Below are 21,773 nucleotides of genomic sequence, written 5' to 3' on the forward strand. Positions count from 1 at the left end.
TTCCTCTGTTTTGTCTCTCTTTGCCTGTGTTGTCTATTTAGATCAGAAGCTTCTCGGTGCAGAGACCATCTCACTGTGTACGTACAGTGCCTAGCACAATGGATCTCAGTGCTTAGAGCCCTCAACTATCATAATTATAGCTGTTCTACTGATACTGTGTTTAATCTTAGCCAAGAAGATTTACAGGATGCTTCACAACAGACTAGGATGTGCCTAATGTCCCTTGTTGGCTGAGCTTGCAAATGCCTTAAACCCAACTCAGCGGCATTTCTCTATCTATAATATTAGAGAGACAAGGTGGGTGAGGTAATATCTTTAATTGGACAAACTTCTGTTGGCGAGAGATACAAGCTTTCGAGCCACACAGCACTCTTCTTGGGGTCTGGGAAAGGTGCTCCCAGTGTCATGGCAAAATGCAAGGGGGAACAGATGGTTCAGTATTTGCATTTTCCTGTGACGCTGGGAATACCTTTCCGAGACCTGAAGAAGAGCTCTGGGCTTGTCTACGCTTACTGCGCCGCAGCTGCACCACTGTAGCACTCAGTGAAGACACTACTGTGTGGATGGGAGAGCTTCTCCCTTCGGCGTAGGCCCTGCTTCTTGGGGAGATGAAACCCTCCTGCTGACCTAATGCTCTCTACACTGGGAGTTGGGTCAGTATAACTGTGTCACTCAAGGGTGTGGCTTGTCCGCATGCCTGAGCAATTTAGTTTTACTGCCATAAGTTGGTAGTATAGACCAAGCCTCTGTGTGGCTTGAAAGCTTGTCTCTCACCAACAGGAGTTGGTCCGATAAAATATATTGCCTCCCCCACCTTGTAGGCGTGTCAGTCCCAGGGTATTAGACAGACAACACTGCGTAGTATCTGTAACATAACTTTGAATGCTCTAGCTGATCCATTCCAAACCTCACGGCATGTTCGAGGTGTAAGTGGCTAGAACCCTACTGATTTGGAGACAGGGGAAGAAATGGGGGCAGTAGGACACCTCTGCCAGCTCTTTAGCACTGCCACAGCCTCAGTGTGGGAAACTAGTTTTAAGAGCAACCATTACAGGGGGAATTCTGAGGCTACGACTCATAAGAAATCCTAGCTTTTAAGGTGTTTCTTTGAATTCTGCAAAGAGTTTTACCCACCTCTCCAGTGTTAGGGGCCTAGGATATTGACTGCCTGCTGCACAAAATCCATTGACATTGGTGCTAAATGCTGGTGAGAACATGGGGGGCTGGCTGGCTGCATGTGCCTCTGAGTCTTCCATAGACAATGTGTAGGCTCTCTTTACAATGGGTTGTGTGTGGGGAAGCAACTGTAATGTGCAAACTGTGTTTGATTTTATTTCTAGCTGGAGAATATAGCAAACCAAATATAGCCACAAAGAATAGTGGAAAAGAGTCACTAACAATTGATTGTCAATGCAGACAGGCTACAAAAGCTTAAAGGAAAGGCACGAGAGTACTAGAAACTAAACGGTGTATCATAAGATCCTGTTGTATTAATATGCAGATTACCTCATGCTCCTTCACCTTCTCAGACTAAAATAAGATTTGGCTGCTTGTCTGGGCTCATTTTGTTACAAATCCTCCCCCCTCGCCCCCATGGCAAAGCTCTCTCATTTGTTAAGTCATCCTCCAAGTGATAATGCTCAGCAATGAGGGTAAAGGGGGTGATTTGTTTTTCCAGGACAAAAAAAAGGACCCTTTTCCCTCCAAGAGTCTGATTGTAACTAACACACACAAATGATCTTCCACTGACCATCTCTAACGAGCCACCCGCCTCTCTTGTTCTTCTAGTCTCCATTGACTCCATGCAGGAGGTGTGTGAGGGGAAGCAGTCGGAGATCTTCCAGCGCTACGCCGATGGCAGCTTCGACCCCAACTGCTGCTTCAGCATCTATTATGGAGACCACATGGAGTCTCTCGACCTGGTGTCCTCCAGCGGGGAGGAGGCACGCACCTGGATCACGGGGCTCAAGTACCTGATGGCAGGGATCAGTGATGAAGACAGCCTGTCAAAACGGCAGAGGACCAGAGACCAATATCCTTCTGTGCTGTGGGGGAGGGTGCCTAGCAGGGTGGGACGGTATCGCTCCTAAAGGAATTTGTGGAGCTGTCCTTAGTGCTTTATTTCACTGGCAGCAAGTGTGAGGCATAGGATTGCACAACCAGTCCTATCATACGTTCCTGTTCCCATGGGGCCCTACACAACCGAGTATGGGGTGCAGCGTTCCATGCTCTGTTTCATCCCAGAGCAGATTCCCACTTCTGCGCGCTCCCATTTAGATCCCCTCCTCCAGTCCAGCCCACACACCCGCTCTCCTGTTATCTGTCTCTCACCCACGCACATCCTGAAAAAGCCAGGGGGATATTTTCAAAGGCACAAATTAAGTGCATGACTCCCATTGACGTTCAGTGGGAGATGGGCTCCTACCTGCCCTTTGTGTCTTTGACAATACCCTTAGCGGGTAGTTTTCAGCCTTCTGGGCTGAGAATAAGGGGCAAATGAGTGAGAGAGGCTGGGGGGTGGAGAAGGTGGGTTCTGTGTCCTATCACTGGTTGTCATCCTGCAGGAAAGTCTCAACAGCTGACACTTTGCATGTCAAAAGTCCTTCATTAGGATTAGAGGCCTGTGCTAGGCATATGGTGAAGGGAGAATGGAATTTTAAAAAATAGAGGGCCACATTCTGCCTTCAGTTAGACCCTGTGCAGCCGTATCTATCTCTGCAGGTTGCAGAATTCAACCCTAAGTTTATATTTGTTCAGAGCTGAAAGCCATTTCTCATTGTGTATATGTGGGTAGATAGCCGGTGCTGCTGCTGAGGAGATTCACATGAGCAGGATTTTAATAGGCATCATTTGAAGCGCACGCGCAAGCAGACCAAAATCCTCTCCCCACACCTTAACATCAGGGACCGGAGAAAATTGTATTCATGGACAAAACTACATCAAACCCCAACCAGGCAGTGAGATCCTGGCTTGGGGCTGCTTCTGAGATGCTAAAGGCCCCATCATTATCTGCTTATTGCAATTCCTGGATCACTCCGCTACGCTGGGCTATTGCAGGGTGTCTGCTGTGGTCACCACTGGAAGACAGAATTTGCTGCCACTGCCCATACAGTGAGATCTCTCCGAGATGCCATCATTTTCTTTCCCTGTATTTAGAATAGGAAACAGATTGTAGACTTGCCAAATATTGTCCCTTTGGTGATGGCCACTGTACGGTATCTCTGATGTTAACTCTGGCAGGTAGGAAGCCTTTGCTGCTTATTAGATCCTGTTCTGTAGAGGAAAGCCTGTCCCCTGCTATTGCATGTAGCCATCTATTGTTATTTCCTTGTACGGGGAATGTTCTTGTGCTGGTGAGAAGAAAAGGGCTAACTGCTGCAAGGCAACGTTAGGTCGAGCAGTCTGAGATCCTGGCCTGGGAAAGAGGCACCATAACAAGGTGTGTAACAAACTGTCAGCCTTCAGGAAGGCTGCAAAGAACTCCAGCTTTTTTGGGGACCAATAACCTGTTTAACAAGCGCCAGCCAGGAAAGGTGCTGGGAACCTGTTGAAAGCTTGTATACAGCACCTGAGGTGCATTTGCATCATTTGGATTAGGGGGTTTTTATATCCAGCTTAGGCTGTCAGGGTTCCCAGTGACAAATCTAGTTCATGGGCAATAAAGCTGCTTTTATTGTTTTTCTAGTTAAGCTATCTTAGGTTAGATATTAAGAAAACCTTTCTAACTATAAGTGTGGTTGAGCTCTGGAAAAGGCTTCTAAGGGAAGTTGTGGAATCCCTGTCAATGGAGGTTTTTAAGAGCAGGTTAGACAAACACCTGTTGGGACAGTCTAGGTTTACTTGGTCCTGCCTCAGCAGAGGGGCTCAGACTTGATGACCTCTTGAGATCCCTTTCAGCTCTGTTTCTTTGATTTTTATGTGTGGTTTATAGCCTCAGTAGAAAGTCCACTAATCTGTAATGCTACAGCTGAGCCGCTGTTCACTTGCAGAGTTGACACTTTCTGCAGTGACAGAGGGGGATTTTCTACCACTGTAATAAATGTACCACCTTGAGAGGTGGTAGCTAGGTCAACAGAAGGTGATTTTAGTGGTCAATGGAAGTATCTTCTTCCATTTACCTAGGGGTGTCTATACTGGGGGTGTAGAGCGGCTTAACTACATCTCTCCGGGTGTGAATTAGGTCCACGTACATTTTAGGTATAGACTAGGCCTAAATAATGTTCAGTAAGGTCCCTTGATGCTCCATTGCCTTCCTTAACTCCAATTAAATGTGGTTGAAGCAAACCTTTGATGAGGCCGATAAGAATGGTGATGGCAGTTTGAGTATTAACGAGGTGCTCCAGCTGATGCACAAACTGAATGTGAACCTCCCCCGACAGAAAGTCAAGCAAATGTTTAAGGTAAGATGTGAGAATGATCATTTCTAAGGGAAAAAGGGATGAGCTGCAGAGATCTAATGTGCAACACGGCAGGAGAGAGAGTAAATGCTTTGCTAGCAAATTCCTTTTCGTTTCCTCAGTGGATACTGCATTGTGCATTTCAGCAAGTTGGAGAGAACTCTGGAAACAAAGGGGTCGTGAGTAAATTCTTAGCTGCAAAAGGAAAAGATACTTGCACCAGGTTGCTTCTGGAGTTTTACAGTGTAAGGACAAGCACAGCGCATCTGCCTCTGTCAGCTTCCATGCCCTACCCTCCTGTGCTTGGGGCTGGATTCCGGTACCCTTACTTGCATTGAACCATGCCTTCTCACTGGAGGAATCTCAGTCTCCATCATGGGAGGTTTTTCGGAGCAGGTTAAACAAACACCTGTCAGGGATGATCTAGATAATACTTATCCCTGCCATGACTGCAGGGGACTGGATTAGATGACCTATTGAAGTCCCTTCCAGTTTTATGATTCCTCTAACTCCAGAAGTAAGGAACTCAATAGGACCACTCATGGAGTAGGGTGATACCCTTTCTCTCACAGAGTATCAAAATTTGACCAGTATTGTTATAAACCTGGTCTTCTATGGCCATTGGTTTGATTATCCTTCATCATTTCCAGCTGTGAAGTGACATGGGCATTCTTCCATGTGCAATGGACTGCTCATTTGGTGATGGTGACTAGGTGGACTGTGCTCGCAAACCGTGTGCTTCATCCAAAAGCCAACTGCTACCAAGTAATTTCTGTTACTAGAACTATTGCTCTAGAAATACCTGGGGAGCCTTTTCGAAGTTTGAAAGGAAGAAATGACTCCAAAGGAGTACTATGGGAGGCAAATGCAGATACAAATTTAAAGATCCTATGGATTGACTGAGAAACACATTAAATAGCAGAACCTGGATTTAGGTCCAATGACTATGAAAGCGACCCACTCTAAGGGGCTCCGTTTCCATTGACCTGATCTGTAGCTAAATCCCCATTTCACAGACCTAATTGTCCTAATTTTTAATGGTCTAGCAAAGTGCTGTTGCTAAATAAGGTCAAGTGACTCACGCATGATGCCAGGTGCTGTTGGCAAACAGGGAAGTCATTGCATTGCTGTGGACAGCTGCTTGGGGTGATTACTGTGTGCAACAGTGGGGCTGTGGCTTCACCTTCCTTCTTTGTCATTCCCTTTCCTCCCTTTTCACTGTGCCTCTTCTTCTTTAAGTTTGGCTTAGAATTAGGTCACATGAGTTGCTGAGACGTTATCTCCCTCTTGACTCCAGGGATCTCTCTTGGCATTTCCTCCTCTCTTCAAAGTGCTCTGACTGTTCTTTCAAATGAAGTCTTAATCCTCCTGCCAAATCTCTGAGTAATTATGACTGGCCTGCTCCCTTTCGCACAGCACTTTGTGAAATGCACTGCTTGTAGTGGGTAAATTATGGGACGCCAGGTGATGTGCCCAATCTTTCTCCTCCGATATGCTCAGTGCTTCACCCAGAATACGTCACTCCTACTCAGTGGAGAAGGAAAAGTTCTCTCTGTGGCTGGGCTTGGAGTCGATCTCTGTTTAAATGTCCACTTGAGTTGGGCTAAAACGCTCTTGTAGATGTTCCGGCTAAAGGGAGCAATGAGTGAGGTGGAAGGAACTGATTGTCTGCGGGGAGAGGGAGTGTGTACGTAAGAGAGGTTGAGAATGTGATTGGCTTAATACAGGGGATAACTGGCTGTCCAAATTCTTGCTATTTTTGTCCTGCTGTTGAAAATGTGCCCTTAAGCTGTCATGCAGTAAACCCAGAAGCCCACCAATGGGACCCTCTTTTTGTATGTGCAAGATGGGGAGAGAAGGGGTTAGTCTCCTTAGGAGCTGAATTGTGGTCCTCGGTGGTGAATTCTGTGTACATGGGCAGCTACTCGGTGTGGTGGTGAACCTATTAAGCTAGTTTTTAATTAAAATTCAGACTAGACACGAGCCATCACTCCAGGGATGATAGTGAATGTAGAATGAAGAGAGTTTTTTTTTTTTTAAAGATGTGGCATTAGTGTTTTTTCAGGAGCCCTGAATCTGAGATCTGCTCTCTAGTTCTGTTGGGCTGTGCCTGTTCTGACCATCATCACGGTACTTGTGCACTTATCTGTCTTGTAGAATATGGACCAAATCCATTTTGGAAGCTGTAGCTTGATTATAATTATTTCCTTTAAAAAGCCTCAAATCATGCTAATAACAGGTTTCAGAGTAGCAGCCGTGTTAGTCTGTATTTGCAAAAAGAAAAGGAGTACTTGTGGCACCTCAGAGACTAACCAGTTTATTTGAGCATAAGCTTTCGTGAGCTACAGCTCGCTTCATTGGAGCTGTAGCTCACGAAAGCTTATGCTCAAATAAATTGGTTAGTCTCTAAGGTGCCACAAGTACTCCTTTTCTTTTTGCAAATCATGCTAAGACATTCACAGAAAACATAGCTTACATCCTAAATAAGTCATCGCATAACAGATGGCTGCTGGAAGAACAAAAGCAGTCAGGAAACTTGACTACAGTAAGATCTTTGTTCATTAGAATGAGATGTTGCTGACATCTGGGTCTTGCATGTTTTGTTTAAAATCTACGCTGCTGGTAAGATGCAGAGAATTCCTCCAACACTTCCCTGATCAAGGAAGGACATATGTAAGGTGCATGTGTTTTAGAATCACATCCTGTCCTGGGGTCAAGTCCTCAGCTGGTGTAACTGTCCTAGCCCCATTGACAGCAGCTGAGGATCTGTCCTCTGAAGCCTTCATAGTGGAGAACTTAACAAGTTATATCTCCCATTTATACAGCTGCATTGTTTCTTAAAGTCTGGTTTGGTGATAGACTTCTCTGCAGAGAAGTGTAAAGTCTGGTTCTTTTATATCCAAAGACATTCACTGGACAAAAAAAAAATAAAAAAAAAAAATTTAAACCCACTCGATATTCGATAACTTTCTGCTAAATTGCTTTACCGGGGTTTCCTGTTGGGGCAGCCAGACATCAAAGATAATATCACTAGATATGGCCAAAGCATGTATGACTGTTGCAGAGAAATCTTTCTTGACCTACCTGGTGATCTGATGTCCAGTCACCGACTTGGTGTCCTCCGATCACACCTGCTACAATCTCTGTTTTTGTTGGAGTGTTGTATCAGGTATGCAGCTGCTCATATATGGCATGTTGACACAGCTACAACACTGCATACATGTCTGTTGCAATGCAGATAGCTGCTCCTTTGCAGTTAGTCCTGCTGTTGTCCTTGGCCTACTTTATTGTCTAATTGAATAGGAGAGGATTAAGGATACATCTGTGCCTCCACACCAATGATCAAAAAGCTGATTGTGCATGGGACTCTGATGGGAATGAAGTCAGTGTGGTGTTTTTATAGTAGGCAAACAACGGCAGCCTTTGCTGTATGCCATGTGCCTCAGAAACATGCCAACAGTAGCAGAATTTTAAAGAGGCGGCTTTGCTGTTGATGATGTGCTGGAGTTTGGAGAGAAGGGATGTTTTCAAAAAATCTAAATGGTGGGATTTCAAAGGAGCGAGGCACCCAGTTCCCAATGACCCTCTGAGATTTTGGGCTCCATCGAAATCCAGCCTAAATCAATTTATCTTAGGGTATGTCTACACTACGGAATAAGGTCGAATTTATAGAAGTCGGTTTTTTAGAAATCGGTTTTATATATTCGAGTGTGTGTGTCCCCACAGAAGTGCATTAAGTGCATTAACTCGGCGGAGTGCTTCCACAGTACCGAGGCTAGAGTCGACTTCCGGAGCGTTGCACTGTGGGTAGCTATCCCACAGTTCCCGCAGTCTCCGCTGCCCATTGGAATTCTGGGTTGAGATCCCAATGCCTGATGGGGCTGAAACATTGTCGCGGGTGGTTCTGGGTACATATCGTCAGTCCCCCCTTCCCTCCCTCCCTCCGTGAAAGCAAGGGCAGACAATCGTTTCGCGCCTTTTTTCCTGAGTTACCTGTGCGGACGCCATACCACCGCAAGCATGGAGCCCGCTCAGGTAACCGTCACCGTATGTCTCCTGGGTGCTGGCAGACGCGGTATGGCATTGCTACACAGTAGCAGCAACCCCTTGCCTTCTGGCAGCAGACGGTACAGTACGACTGGTAGCCGTTCTCGTCATGTCCGAGGTGCTTCTGGCCACGTCGGCTGGGAGCGCCTGGGCAGACATGGGCTCAGGAACTAAATTTTTGGTGACTTGACCAGGTCATTCTCTTAAGTCCGGCAGTCAGTCCTATTGAACCATCTTATGGTGAGCAGGTAGGCAATATGTCCTTCTGCACTGTCTGCTGCCAGCCAAAGATGTAAAAGATAGATGGAGTGGATCAAAACAAGAAATAAACCGGATTTGTTTTGTACTCATTTGCCTCTTCCCCTGTCTATGGGACTCATTCCTCTAGGTCACACTGCAGTCACTCACAGAGAAGGTGCAGCGAGCTAAATCTAGCCATGTATCAATCAGAGGCCAGGCTAACCTCCTTGTTCCAATAAGAACAATAACTTAGGTGCACCATTTCTTATTGGAACCCTCCGTGAAGTCAACCCTGTAACCCCTCCCTGCATCAGAGCAACGGCAAACAATCGTGCATCTGAGTTGAGAGTGCTGTCCAGAGCAGTCACAATGGAGCATTCTGATTGGGCTAAAACATTGTCGCGGGTGGTTCTGGGTACATATTGTCCGGCCCCCGTTCCCTCCCTCCCTCCGTGAAGGCAAGGGCAGACAATCGTTTCGCGCCTTTTTTCCTGAGTTACCTGTGCGGACGCCATACCACCGCAAGCATGGAGCCCGCTCAGGTAACCGTCACCGTATGTCTCCTGGGTGCTGGAAGACGCGGTACGGCATTGCTACACAGTAGCAGCAACCCATTGCCTTCTGGCAGCAGACGGTGCAGTATGACTGTTACCCGTCCTCGTCGTGTCCGAGCTGCTCCTGGCCACGTCGGCTGGGAGCGCCTGGGCAGACATGGGCGCAGGGACTAAATTTTTGGTGACTTGACCAGGTCATTCTCTTTAGTCCTGCAGTCAGTCCTATTGAACCGTCTTATGGTGATCAGGCAGGCAATACGGATTGCTAGCAATCGTACTGTACCATCTTCTGCCGGGCAGGCAAGAGATGATGATGGCTAGCAATCGTACTGTACCATCTTCTGCCGGGCAGGCAAGAGATGAGGATGGCTAGCAGTCGTACTGTACCATCTTCTGCCGAGCAGCCATGAGATGTGGATGGCATGCAGTCCTTCTGCACCGTCTGCTGCCAGCCAAAGATGTAAAAGATAGATGGAGTGGATCGAAACAAGAAATAGACCAGATTTGTTTTGTACTCATTTGCCTCTTCCCCTGTCTAGGGGACTCATTCCTCTAGGTCACACTGCAGTCACTCACAGAGAAGGTGCAGCGAGCTAAATCTAGCCATGTATCAATCAGAGGCCACGCTAACCTCCTTGTTCCAATAAGAACAGTAACTTAGGTGCACCATTTCTTATTGGAACCCTCCATGAACTCCTGCCTGAACTACTCCTTGATTTAAAGCCACCCCCTTTGTGGATTTTAGCTCCCTGAAGCCAACCCTGTAAGCCGTGTCGTCAGTCGCCCCTCCCTCCGTCAGAGCAACGGCAGACAATCACTCCGCGCCTTTTTTCTATGCGGACGCCATACCAAGGCAAGCATGGAGTCCGCTCAGCTCACTTTGGCAATTAGGAGCACATTAAACACCACACGCATTATCCAGCAGTATATGCAGCACCAGAACCTGGCAAAGCGCTACCGGGCGAGGAGGCGACGTCAGCGCGGTCACGTGAGTGATCAGGACATGGACACAGATTTCTCTGAAAGCATGGGCCCTGACAATGCATGCATCATGGTGCTAATGGGGCAGGTTCATGCTGTGGAACGCCGATTCTGGGCTCGGGAAACAAGCACAGACTGGTGGGACCGCATAGTGTTGCAGGTCTGGGACGATTCCCAGTGGCTGCGAAACTTTCGCATGCGTAAGGGCACTTTCATGGAACTCTGTGACTTGCTTTCCCCTGCCCTGAAGCGCATGAATACCAAGATGAGAGCAGCCCTCACAGTTGAGAAGCGAGTGGCGATAGCCCTGTGGAAGCTTGCAACGCCAGACAGCTACCGGTCAGTTGGGAATCAATTTGGAGTGGGCAAATCTACTGTTGGGGCTGCTGTGATGCAAGTAGCCCACGCAATCAAAGATCTGCTGATATCAAGGGTAGTGACCCTGGGAAATGTGCAGGTCATAGTGGATGGCTTTGCTGCCATGGGATTCCCTAACTGTGGTGGGGCCATAGACGGAACCCATATCCCTATCTTGGCACCGGAGCACCAAGCCGGCGAGTACATAAACCGCAAGGGGTACTTTTCAATAGTGCTGCAAGCTCTGGTGGATCACAAGGGACGTTTCACCAACATCAACGTGGGATGGCCGGGAAAGGTACATGACGCTCGCATCTTCAGGAACTCTGGTCTGTTTCAAAAGCTGGAAGAAGGGACTTTATTCCCAGACCAGAAAATAACTGTTGGGGATGTTGAAATGCCTATATGTATCCTTGGGGACCCAGCCTACCCCTTAATGCCATGGCTCATGAAGCCATACACAGGCAGCCTGGACAGTAGTCAGGAGCTGTTCAACTACAGGCTGAGCAAGTGCAGAATGGTGGTAGAATGTGCATTTGGACGTTTAAAGGCGCGCTGGCGCAGTTTACTGACTCGCTTAGACCTCAGCGAAACCAATATTCCCACTGTTATTACTGCTTGCTGTGTGCTCCACAATATCTGTGAGAGTAAGGGGGAGACGTTTATGGCGGGGTGGGAGGTTGAGGCAAATCGCCTGGCTGCTGGTTACGCGCAGCCAGACACCAGGGCGGTTAGAAGAGCACAGGAGGGCGCGGTACGCATCAGAGAGGCTTTGAAAACCAGTTTCGTGACTGGCCAGGCTACGGTGTGAAAGTTCTGTTTGTTTCTCCTTGATGAAACCCCCCGCCCCTTGGTTCACTCTACTTCCCTGTAAGCTAACCACCCTCCCCTCCTCCCTTCGATCACCGCTTGCAGAGGCAATAAAGTCATTGTTGCTTCACATTCATGCATTCTTCATTCATTCATCACACAAACAGGGGGATGACTACCAAGGTAGCCCAGGAGGGGTGGTGGAGGAGGGAAGGAAAATGCCACACAGCACTTTAAAAGTTTACAACTTTAAAATTTATTGAATGACAGCCTTCTTTTTTTTGGGCAATCCTCTGTGGTGGAGTGGCTGGTTGGCCGGAGGCCCCCCCACCGCGTTCTTGGGCGTCTGGGTGTGGAGGCTATGGAACTTGGGGAGGAGGGCGGTTGGTTACACAGGGGCTGTAGTGGCAGTCTGTTCTCCAGCTGCCTTTGCTGCAGCTCAACCATACACTGGAGCATACTGGTTTGGTCCTCCAGCAGCCTCAGCATTGAATCCTGCCTCCTCTCATCACGCTGCCGCCACATTCGAGCTTCAGCCCTCTCTTCAGCCCGCCACTTACTCTCTTCAGCCCGCCACCTCTCCTCCCGGTCATTTTGTGCTTTCCTGCAGTCTGACATTATTTGCCTCCACGCATTCGTCTGTGCTCTGTCAGTGTGGGAGGACAGCATCAGCTCGGAGAACATTTCATCTCGAGTGCGTTTTTTTTTCTTTCTAATCTTCACTAGCCTCTGGGAAGGAGAAGATCCTGTGATCGTTGAAACACATGCAGCTGGTGGAGAAAAAAAAAGGGACAGCGGTATTTAAAAAGACACATTTTATAAAACACTGGCTACACTCTTTCAGGGTAAACCTTGCTGTTAACATTACATACATAGCACATGTGCTTTCGTTACAAGGTCGCATTTTGCCTCCCCCCACCGCGTGGCTACCCCCTCCCCCCTCCCTGTGGCTAACAGCGGGGAACATTTCTGTTCAGCCGCAGGCAAACAGCCCAGCAGGAATGGGCTCCTCTGAGTGTCCCCTGAAGAAAAGCACCCTATTTCAACCAGGTGACCATGGATTATATCTCACTCTCCTGAGGATAACACAGAGAGATAAAGAACGGATGTTGCTTGAACGCCAGCAAACATACACTGCAATGCTTTGTTGTACAATGATTCCCGAGTACATGTTACTGGCCTGGAGTGGTAAAGTGTCCTACCATGAAGAACGCAATAAGTCTGCCCTCCCCAGAAACCTTTTGCAAAGGCTTTGGGAGTATATCCAGGAGAGCCGCGAATGCCAGGGCAAAGTAATCCTTTCACATGCTTGCTTTTACACTATGTATAGTATTTTAAAAGGTACACTCACCAGAGGTCCCTTCTCCGCCTGCTGGGTCCAGGAGGCAGCCTTGGGTGGGTTCGGGGGGTACTGGCTCCAGGTCCAGGGTGAGAAACAGTTCCTGGCTGTCGGGAAAACCGGTTTCTCCACTTGCTTGCTGTGAGCTATCTACAACCTCCTCCTCATCATCATCTTCTTCGTCCCCAAAACCTGCTTCCGTATTGCCTCCATCTCCATTGAAGGAGTCAAACAACACGGCTGGGGTAGTGGTGGCTGAACCCCCTAAAATGGCATGCAGCTCATCATAGAAGCGGCATGTTTGGGGCTCTGACCCGGAGCGGCCGTTCGCCTCTCTGGTTTTCTGGTAGGCTTGCCTCAGCTCCTTCAGTTTCACGCGGCACTGCTTCGGGTCCCTGTTATGGCCTCTGTCCTTCATGCCCTGGGAGATTTTGACAAAGGTTTTGGCATTTCGAAAACTGGAACGGAGTTCTGATAGCACGGATTCCTCTCCCCATACAGCGATCAGATCCCGTACCTCCCGTTCGGTCCATGCTGGAGCTCTTTTGCGATTCTGAGACTCCATCATGGTCACCTCTGCTGATGAGCTCTGCAGCTTGCCACGCTGGCCAAACAGGAAATGAGATTCAAAAGTTCGCGGTTCTTTTCCTGTCTACCTGGCCAGTGCATCTGAGTTGAGAGTGCTGTCCAGAGCGGTCAAAATGGAGCACTCTGGGATAGCTCCCGGAGGCCAATACCGTCGAATTGTGTCCACAGTACCCCAAATTCGACCCGGCAAGGCCGATTTAAGCGCTAATCCACTTGTCAGGGGTGGAGTAAGGAAATCGATTTTAAGAGCCCTTTAAGTCGAAATAAATGGCTTCATCGTGTGGACAGGTACGGGCTTACATCGATTTAACGCTGCTAAATTCGACCTAAAGTCCTAGTGTAGACCAGGGCTTAGATGCTTACGTGGCCCCCATTACAGTAGTATCTGAGCACCTCAGTCTTTAATGTTGTTACTCTCACAACACCCCAGTGGGGTAGGGCAGTGCTATTATCCTCATTTTACAGATAGGGAAACTGAGGTAGACCAAGTCACTTGTCTAAGGTCCCGTGGAAAATCTGTGGCAGGGTAGGGAATTGAACCCAGGTCTCCCAAGTTCTAGATCTGTGCCCTAACCACAAGACCATCCTTCCTCTCTTACCATTTGTCCAGGTAGTGTCTCCAGCTCCTGTGCAGACTTGTACAGCTCTTGTACAGACTGCAACTGGTTTAAGACTCAGTGGTGAAAGATTTCTCTCAAAGTCCATCCCTTCATCTTCCAAGAGTTTTTCTATCCAGACTTCTGGACTCTCTGTGGTTGTGCTGGTCCAACAGGACTGGAATGCGGCTGCCTTGACATAGTGGGCCTCTCCTCTTGCTCTCTAGCGAGACAAATAAGGAATCTGGGTGTCATAGCCAGTGTTAAACTGCCTTGGATCTGTATATGTAATCAGCTGGGTAAAAACCATTCCAAAGCTGCAGTCAGGGGAAATGCAGTTGAGGCACAATAAGGTTTGAACTGTTACCAGATTCCTTTGAAATCCTAGTGTGGTGGTTACTGTGCCATGAGACCTTGTTTGATTGAGCTCAGATGCTTTGCGTCTCCGTGGGGAGGAGCCCCCAAATGATCTTCCAATAACCATTCAGGAGCAGGCAGTGCCAATCTCTGTAGTCCAGTGTTCCCTGGTATGTTGTCTAGGGATGTCTGTAACTCGGGCTTCTGGGTTCTCTCACCGCTGCGTGACCGTAGACAAGCCTCTTACCTCCCTGTAGGTGACATGCAACCCTGTGCAGAGGGCTAGACACTGCTTCAATCCTATTTGCAGGGCTTAAGTGGTGCATGGATTCACTGTCTGGGCAGTGCATTGAGATCCTTGAATGAAAGGCACTAGGAAAATGGATTCACTACTAGTAACAATAACAACTAGTCATAACATTGCCCTAGGGCGGGAGCAGAGCTCAGAAGAAAACGTCCAGCCTAGATTTTTCCCTTGCAATGCAGACTCTGTCTGAATAGGTATCGTCACTCACGGAGAGCCCTTACTGTCCCATCCTGAGCTGCCTGTGTTGTTTACACTCAGAGTGGCTCCTTTGGCAGTGGGGTAGCTGCTGGTGTGACCAACAGAAATCAAGTCAATCAATCCGTTTTTTACAGAGATTCCAGCCGGAACAAAAACACCCGTCCCCAGCTGGGTTTCCCAGCCCTCAGTACCCGTTCTGGATTCCTCTCCTTCCACTCTTGCTCATGCAACTGGGGAGGGAAAGAAAGGCAAAGTTAACCCCTTGCTTACTGGAAAGCAGCACTACCCTCACACCCGCCACCAGCAGCCTTTGTGGATAGACTTTTTGGCCTTTGATTTTGGTTTTTGCCTTGAGTTTTTTAGGAAAATGAGAAGGGGAGGCAGGGGGAAGGTGGCGCTTTGGAAATGATCTGTCTTGATTCTGGGGAGAGAAGAAGATGCCTCTGGATTCCTTCCCCTGCCTCATGACTGTGGTAGCAGATTTATTCCGGTGCCTCCGGGCAGAAAATATTTTTAGCCTGCAACTCTTTCTGCTGTGTTTTCTTCATCTTGCGGACAGCTGATGCTAAAGCCTGCCCTGCTGTCTCTTGTGTCCAATGTAGATTCCTCTATGGATATACAATGGTAGGATTTGCTCAGCTGGAGCATGGAAAACAGAATGGCTCTGTGGCTTGCAGCAGCGCAGGGTCTGGGGGAGGGACGGAGAAGCTATTGCAGAGGCTGAGAACCCTCCAGGAACTGCAAAATACAGGCTACCCTGGCATATATTGTACCTGTAACTTCAGTGTCTCTGGTGCCCTGCAGGTATAGAAATTGCTGGACTGATAACCGCTCACAGCTAAAAGATGGAAACACCAGGGCAGGAGCTGCTTATAGTGATGTCTTTCAGCCGTAAACTTCACACACCCAGCAAATCTGTGTTACTGAATAAAGTCTTGGATGAATAAAATAGGAGGGATTTTAAAACTCTGGGCTGAGGCTTTTTTTCAAAGGTGCCCTGGTGATTTGGACACTTTGTTCCCCTGGTCTGCTTGGCCATCACAGCCCTGACCTTTGTAACGATTGGCACTGTTTCAGATGAATAAAATGCACGTGCAAATGGAAACTTAATAGATGTGTTCTGGAATTTGTGCACTAGTGCAAAGTCTGGGCTCACAGCACTGCAGGGGATACCTCTCAACGTAGAAATTAGCTTGAACTGCATGGAAACACTTGTAACCTAGTTAGGTTGTGGCCAGCCCTGCACATTAACGTAAAGGTTTTCCCCATCCTCCCTGCACCGCATTCCTGACACACTTGCATCCACGTGCTCAGAGAATGCAAGGACTACGAGAGTCTGTAGCACCTCTGGGGGTGCTGGGTTCCTCAGGGGGTGTGGTAGGGCTTCTGACCCTAATCCAAGCCACAGAAGGCCGTTAAATGCTGGCCTGTGGAATCATGTCGCCCTCTAGTGGCTTCCCTGCTACCCACAGCTAAGGGAGAGTTCCCTAGAAATCCCAGGCCAGCAGGAGGGAAGGAGTCCAGGCCCATCTCCAAGGAGCATGTGTTACTCTGGCCGATAACTGTCTTAGCTCAGTGCCTGGCTTCATTCTGCTCCCCTTGAACGGATGTTACAGGCACCATGCTCCCCCTGCACTGCAGGACGCATTGCTGCTTCATGGACCCACCACTGGGAATGAAAAGACTTTTTTTTGGTTTTTGCCTTGAGTTTTCTAGGTTTTTTTTTTTTTTTTTTGGGGGGGGGGGTTGCCTATGAGGAGGGGAGGCAGGGGGAAGGTAGCACTTTGGAAACGATCTGGCACTGGAGATCTGCGTTCTATTGCTGGCCCTGTCACTGGCCAGCTGGCTGACATTGGGCAGGTCCATTCCCCTTGTGCCTCAGTTTTCCCCATCTGCAAAAGGGGGGTGATGATACTGGCCTCCCTGGATGAGAGCTCGGTGGTGGTGTTACTGCCAGATGCAGCGTCGCAGGAGGCGAAGAAGCAGCTTCTCCCCAGTGCAGCCTGCTGAGTCACGCTCCGCACCTGAGCACCTCTAACCAGGCGGGGCCTGAGTGCCTCGTGAGCATCTTTACCTTGAGCTGAAAGCAAGTGTGGTGAGTGCGCACACATGTCTAGGTACCCCAGCTTTAGCCCAATGGGCCCATGCACTTCAGTGCATTTCCTTCCATTTGGGGGCAGATGCCAGGCTAAAAAGCTTTGTAGAAACATATACGTGTCCGCACCCACAACAAGAGGCCCTTGTCAAAAGCTTGTTTTTGAACAAAGGCTCTTCCCTCCCATGGCAATGGGAAGATAATACTCATACATATATTAATATGCACGCTGCCTGGCAGCACTATAGTCTGCTGATCCCTGTGTTATTAGACCCTGTGCACCATGGACTTCTGCTCCACTGAGAATCCTGTCCTTTCATCAGTTGTGCTGGACTGTAATGAGGCTTTTGGAGCGGGGCAGGGGGGAGATGGTGTCTCTGTACAAGCAGAACATTTTAATAATGTTTTAATAAAACTTCTCTGCAATGCCAGCAAATACCACACTCACAAATGCAGCACTGTGGAAAACAAAATTTCAGAAACTCATTAAAATTAGTGGATTAAAGGGAGTTGCTTTCTAGGGTAAATTATTCGGATTAACTGGAGCCAAAGGGTAGAGACTGGTAAAACTTCTGTGACCAGAGAATGGGTTTCTACTAGTAGCATGCTAGACTCTTGTCTTAATAGTTTCAGATGAATGGCAATAATTAGAAATCCTGTTAAGGGAGGAAAAAATGGATGAGCCTTTTCCATATGAAAGTGTATAAATGAGAGCAGCCTGGTCTGAATTATGGATGTAATTGGTGTTCTGTGATATAAAATTCCTGATATTAAGCAGCCTTGAATTGCCTAATCAAAGCAGAAATCTCTGCCTTGGTTAACGAAAGAGCTAAACAGAACGTTGTTAAAACTAACATTGTATATCATACATGGGGTTTGAAGGCAGTCCCCTTGGGTTCAATTTTTCTAATTAATATCCTTTCACTGACTTGGATGAATGCCTGCTTTTATTAAAGTGCTGTATTTTCATTCTACCCAGAACTTTATTTTTAAAGGAGATGAATGTTGTGTGTTTGCGGCCCCCCGCTGCCCCATTCATTAATGGTGGTGGGAGGAAACAGTGCAATTTTATTATTAGCAAGGTTTTGCTCACAAGTACATTCAGATAGGTTTCACTGGGCTCCTTTAATAAGTTCAGTGTCTCTGCATTGATTGACCTGTTTTATATTGGCGTCTAATTCTATTAACCATTTCAGAGCCTACACAAAATTTGGCTTCAGTGTTGTAGTTGCTACAATTCTAGAGTTGGTAAAGTGTCAGGCTGCTAAATAGAAATCTAACATCCAGGGCAAGCAAGAGTTAGAAAGTGTGTGTGGATTCCTTGGGGGCTGAGAATAGACTAGGAAGCTGATAATGTATCGCTGATAACCTATTGAGTGTCTCTCTCTAAGTAAATCAAGGATTTTCAGTTTTGCCGTGTTCTTGGAGAACTAGCTGAGCATGGGTACTTAACCCTGGGACTCCTAAATGGAACTTGTGCTGTTAGTTCAGTGCTGTTTGTCCATGGTCTTGGTGTGCTGTTGTCCATCGTCTTGAGACGTTTCCCAACTAACTGATAAAACTGCAGCCTTCATGGCACCAGCCCAAGGGAATGCAGCGAAGAAGTATTATCTGGGCTGTACAAGAAGCCTGAAACTTTGTCTCTGATCTGTAATGTGCTTAGGTTTGTCTACAGCAAAAATGTGCAAAGCAACCAGCTGACAACTCAATTGCTGGAAAACAAAGTGGGGGATGTGGGAGGAGCTCAACATTAAAGCAGGTCTGTGGAATCTTCAGTCCTGACACTATGCGAGACACACACATCCTGGCTTGATAATGCAGCAGTTTAATTCCAAAGGACAATGTCTGAAAGGGATGGTTAAGCTCTGTATGGTAAATGAGCACAGGCGTCTTACACTGGGAAATAATGTATGCAATGTTGTTGTAGCTGTGTCAGTCCCAGGATATGAGAGAGACAAGGTGGGGGAGGTAATATTTTTTATTGGACTAACTTCTGTTGGTGAGAGAGACAAGCTTCCCAGCTACACAGAGTTCTCTTTCAGGAAAGGAAACAAAGAGGAGTCCAGTGGCACCTTAAAGACTAACAGATTTATTTGGGCATAAGCTTTCATCGGTAAAAAACCACTTCTTCAGATGCATGAAGTGAAAATTACAGACACAAGCATAAATATACTGGCATGTGAAGACAAGGGAGTTACCTTACAAGTAAAGAACCAGTGATGACCAGGCCAATCCAACTCCTCGTTGTTTTTGTGGATACAGACTAACACGGCTACCTCTCTGATACTTTCAGAAAGGAGTCGGTTAGCACCATCTTAGCAAGATAATTACTGAGCAATTTTTGATTCTCTTTTCAAACTTTCTCTTTCTCTCCCATGCTCCTGCAACAAGACACATTTCCCATTTTGTCTAGCCAGTGGGTTGATTCTCCAGCCTCACTGACAGGCACATTCATAAAAATGGGACCAAGTGAGAATAAGGATGGGAAGTGCTGATTCAGAGCTATCCTAAAAGATCCGCACATGTGGCATCTGACTGGATAGTGCATTGTTCTGCCTGCCATCTGCCAAACTGCCAGCTGCATTTTCTCATAGTCTGAAATGGAGATGTCTGGAGTTGTACCCTAAGGGTGTGACCACACTGCAGTGAGGAGGTATGTAGATATACCCAAGCTAGCTTACATCTAGCGAGATAAAAAGCTAGCTCAAGTAACAATAGCGATGAAGCCATAACAGCATAGGTGGCTTCCTGCACCCTGGCTACATACTTAAGCAGCAGTTGTACTGCTGTTGTTACTTGGAGTCGCTTTGATCTAGCCGTGCTGCAGTCACACCTCCTGCTTGCAGTGTAGACATACACTAAGTAGCTCAGCGTTCCTATACTTGTCTGCCCAATTGAGTGTGAGGATGCTGGACTAGCTGTTTCCTAAACCATCTACGAGAACCCTTCTCCATTTGAATGCTTGGTGAGGTCTGACCTGACCGCTGCACCTTTGGTGGGAGATGTTCATTGGACTGAGATCTTCCAGAAGAGTATTTTTCAAGGGGCCATGCTCAACAAGCAAAATTCAGATCGGAGTTTGGATTTTAAACATTCTTAAGCTTTTGATGGGTTCTGGTCTGTGAATGTTTTGGTTCAGGCTGATGTCTAAATGTTTTGCCTTCCTACATTTCTCATAGTTCGTCTATGGCTGATAGTGGCCCTGATTTTTACAGTAACTGCAGCAGAAATGTGCACTGGCTGACTCGGATCAGCAGTACTACAAACCTATTCAGCAGCTGTCTTCTCTTTTCCCCTGGCAGCATCAGTATGTATGCCTTACTGGAGACTTCAGAGCCTATTCCTAAGCATCACCCAGATACAATCAGATAATGTGTCATCAGACAAAGCGACTGAGCCCTGGGGCCTTCAAGGGGCTCTTTTTAATCCTTATGATTTACTCGTTGATTTTTTTCTTCTTCCTCCTCTCCTCTTCATAACAGCTGCTCAACTTTAATTGAAACTTCAGTGTTGATGTGGTGGACTCTAGACTGAAGTACTGAGCTGCATTCATATTCCTTTCGCTGTTCAGGAGATCTGCTGGCTGTTCTGGATGGCTGGCTTTTTTTCATTATACCCCAGTCGTCTTATGCCATTGTATTGACTTTACTCTGCCTTATCTGCCCTGCTCATTAAACAGAGCTCGTTTTGCATATTTCATATGCCTGCATTGTACGAAGTATTTTTCCCTCTATCTGCCCATCATAGACTGTTCCTAATTTAATTTTTAGGGAGGGATTAGCCGTGGGAAGGGTGGACCATTCGTTCTCAATAATCTTTTTAAAACTCTGCCATTGGTATTGCTCAGCCCAGCGGCTCTGGGAGATTTGATTAGTCCTTTTCATTAGGCACAAAACCTTATGCCTCACATCAGCGGTTCTTTTTTTATGAGACACTTTATGGCAGTGGAGCTCCCCTCTATTCAGTTTGTGGGTGTGAGGGGTCTTTTCACAGCTAGCTTCCATAAGCTGACATGTAAATGAACAGCCATATTTACTCCGGCCACTTTTGTGGGTGGGTCGGTGGGGTCAAGGGGAATAGTGGTACAATACACACCTGCAGAATTTCTGCCTATGCTTTCTTTAGGCTTGCAGCTTGTTGTGGGTAGAAATCTGAGTTCTTTAATTGACAGATACCTAGCTGCAGTCACAAATCAGGTGCATAGCCCCTGCATGGCTGGACTTTGTACATTGTGCATTTCAAAAATACAGGTGCAATTTTTGCCATTGCATGTTTTGTCTACCAAAAAAAAGTTACCCTTTAAAAATCAGATCTCATGCAAATTGCTCTCCCCCCCACCCCCCAATCAATAGGAAAATCATTGAGACTCTTGCCTAGGGCACGGAGCTGGGTTTTGTTTGGTTCTGATCATGGTTGTTCCACTGACTGCATAGGCATCCCTGGGGCTCACTTCACCCGTCTGTAGAATCGCGGGCTGTAATGTATTTACTTCACATGTTTTTGTGAGGCTCAATGCCTGTAACGGGCTTTTGAGACTGCTGGATGAAAGGCATGCTAGAGGTGCATCGTGAATGGCAATCCAAATGCCAAACCTCTTGTCCGTCTGTAATTCTCCACACTTCTCCTGTCATGCTCCCCTCTAATTTTACAAAAAGAAAAGGAGTACTGGTGGCACCTTAGAGACTAACCAATTTATTTGAGCATGAGCTTTCGTGATCTACAGCTCACTTCATCGGATGCATACTGTGGAAATTGCAGAAGACATTATTATATACACAGACACCATGAAACAATACCTCCTCCCACCCCACTCTCCTGCTGGTAATAGCTTATCTAAAGTGATCATCAAGATGGGCCATTTCCAGCACAAATCCAGGTTTTCTCACCCTCCACCCCCCCACAGACAA

At 47.3% G+C, this 21,773-nt stretch overlaps 1 protein-coding gene across 4 annotated transcripts in view; it reads left to right on the plus strand.

Annotated features, from left to right (window-relative positions):
* Positions 1-21,773, plus strand: part of PLCH2 (phospholipase C eta 2) — a 323,941-nt gene that overhangs the window by 220,578 nt on the left and 81,590 nt on the right. For all 4 annotated transcript variants that reach the window (XM_043531629.1, XM_043531628.1, XM_027832321.3 and 1 more), the window contains 2 exons: positions 1,789-2,032; positions 4,271-4,400. In XM_043531629.1, coding sequence (XP_043387564.1) covers positions 1,789-2,032; positions 4,271-4,400 — 374 coding nt within the window. The remainder of the gene's footprint in view (positions 1-1,788; positions 2,033-4,270; positions 4,401-21,773) is intronic.

The sequence above is a fragment of the Chelonia mydas genome, chromosome 18 (assembly GCF_015237465.2).
Source record: "Chelonia mydas isolate rCheMyd1 chromosome 18, rCheMyd1.pri.v2, whole genome shotgun sequence".
NCBI classification, from domain to species: Eukaryota; Metazoa; Chordata; order Testudines; family Cheloniidae; genus Chelonia; species Chelonia mydas.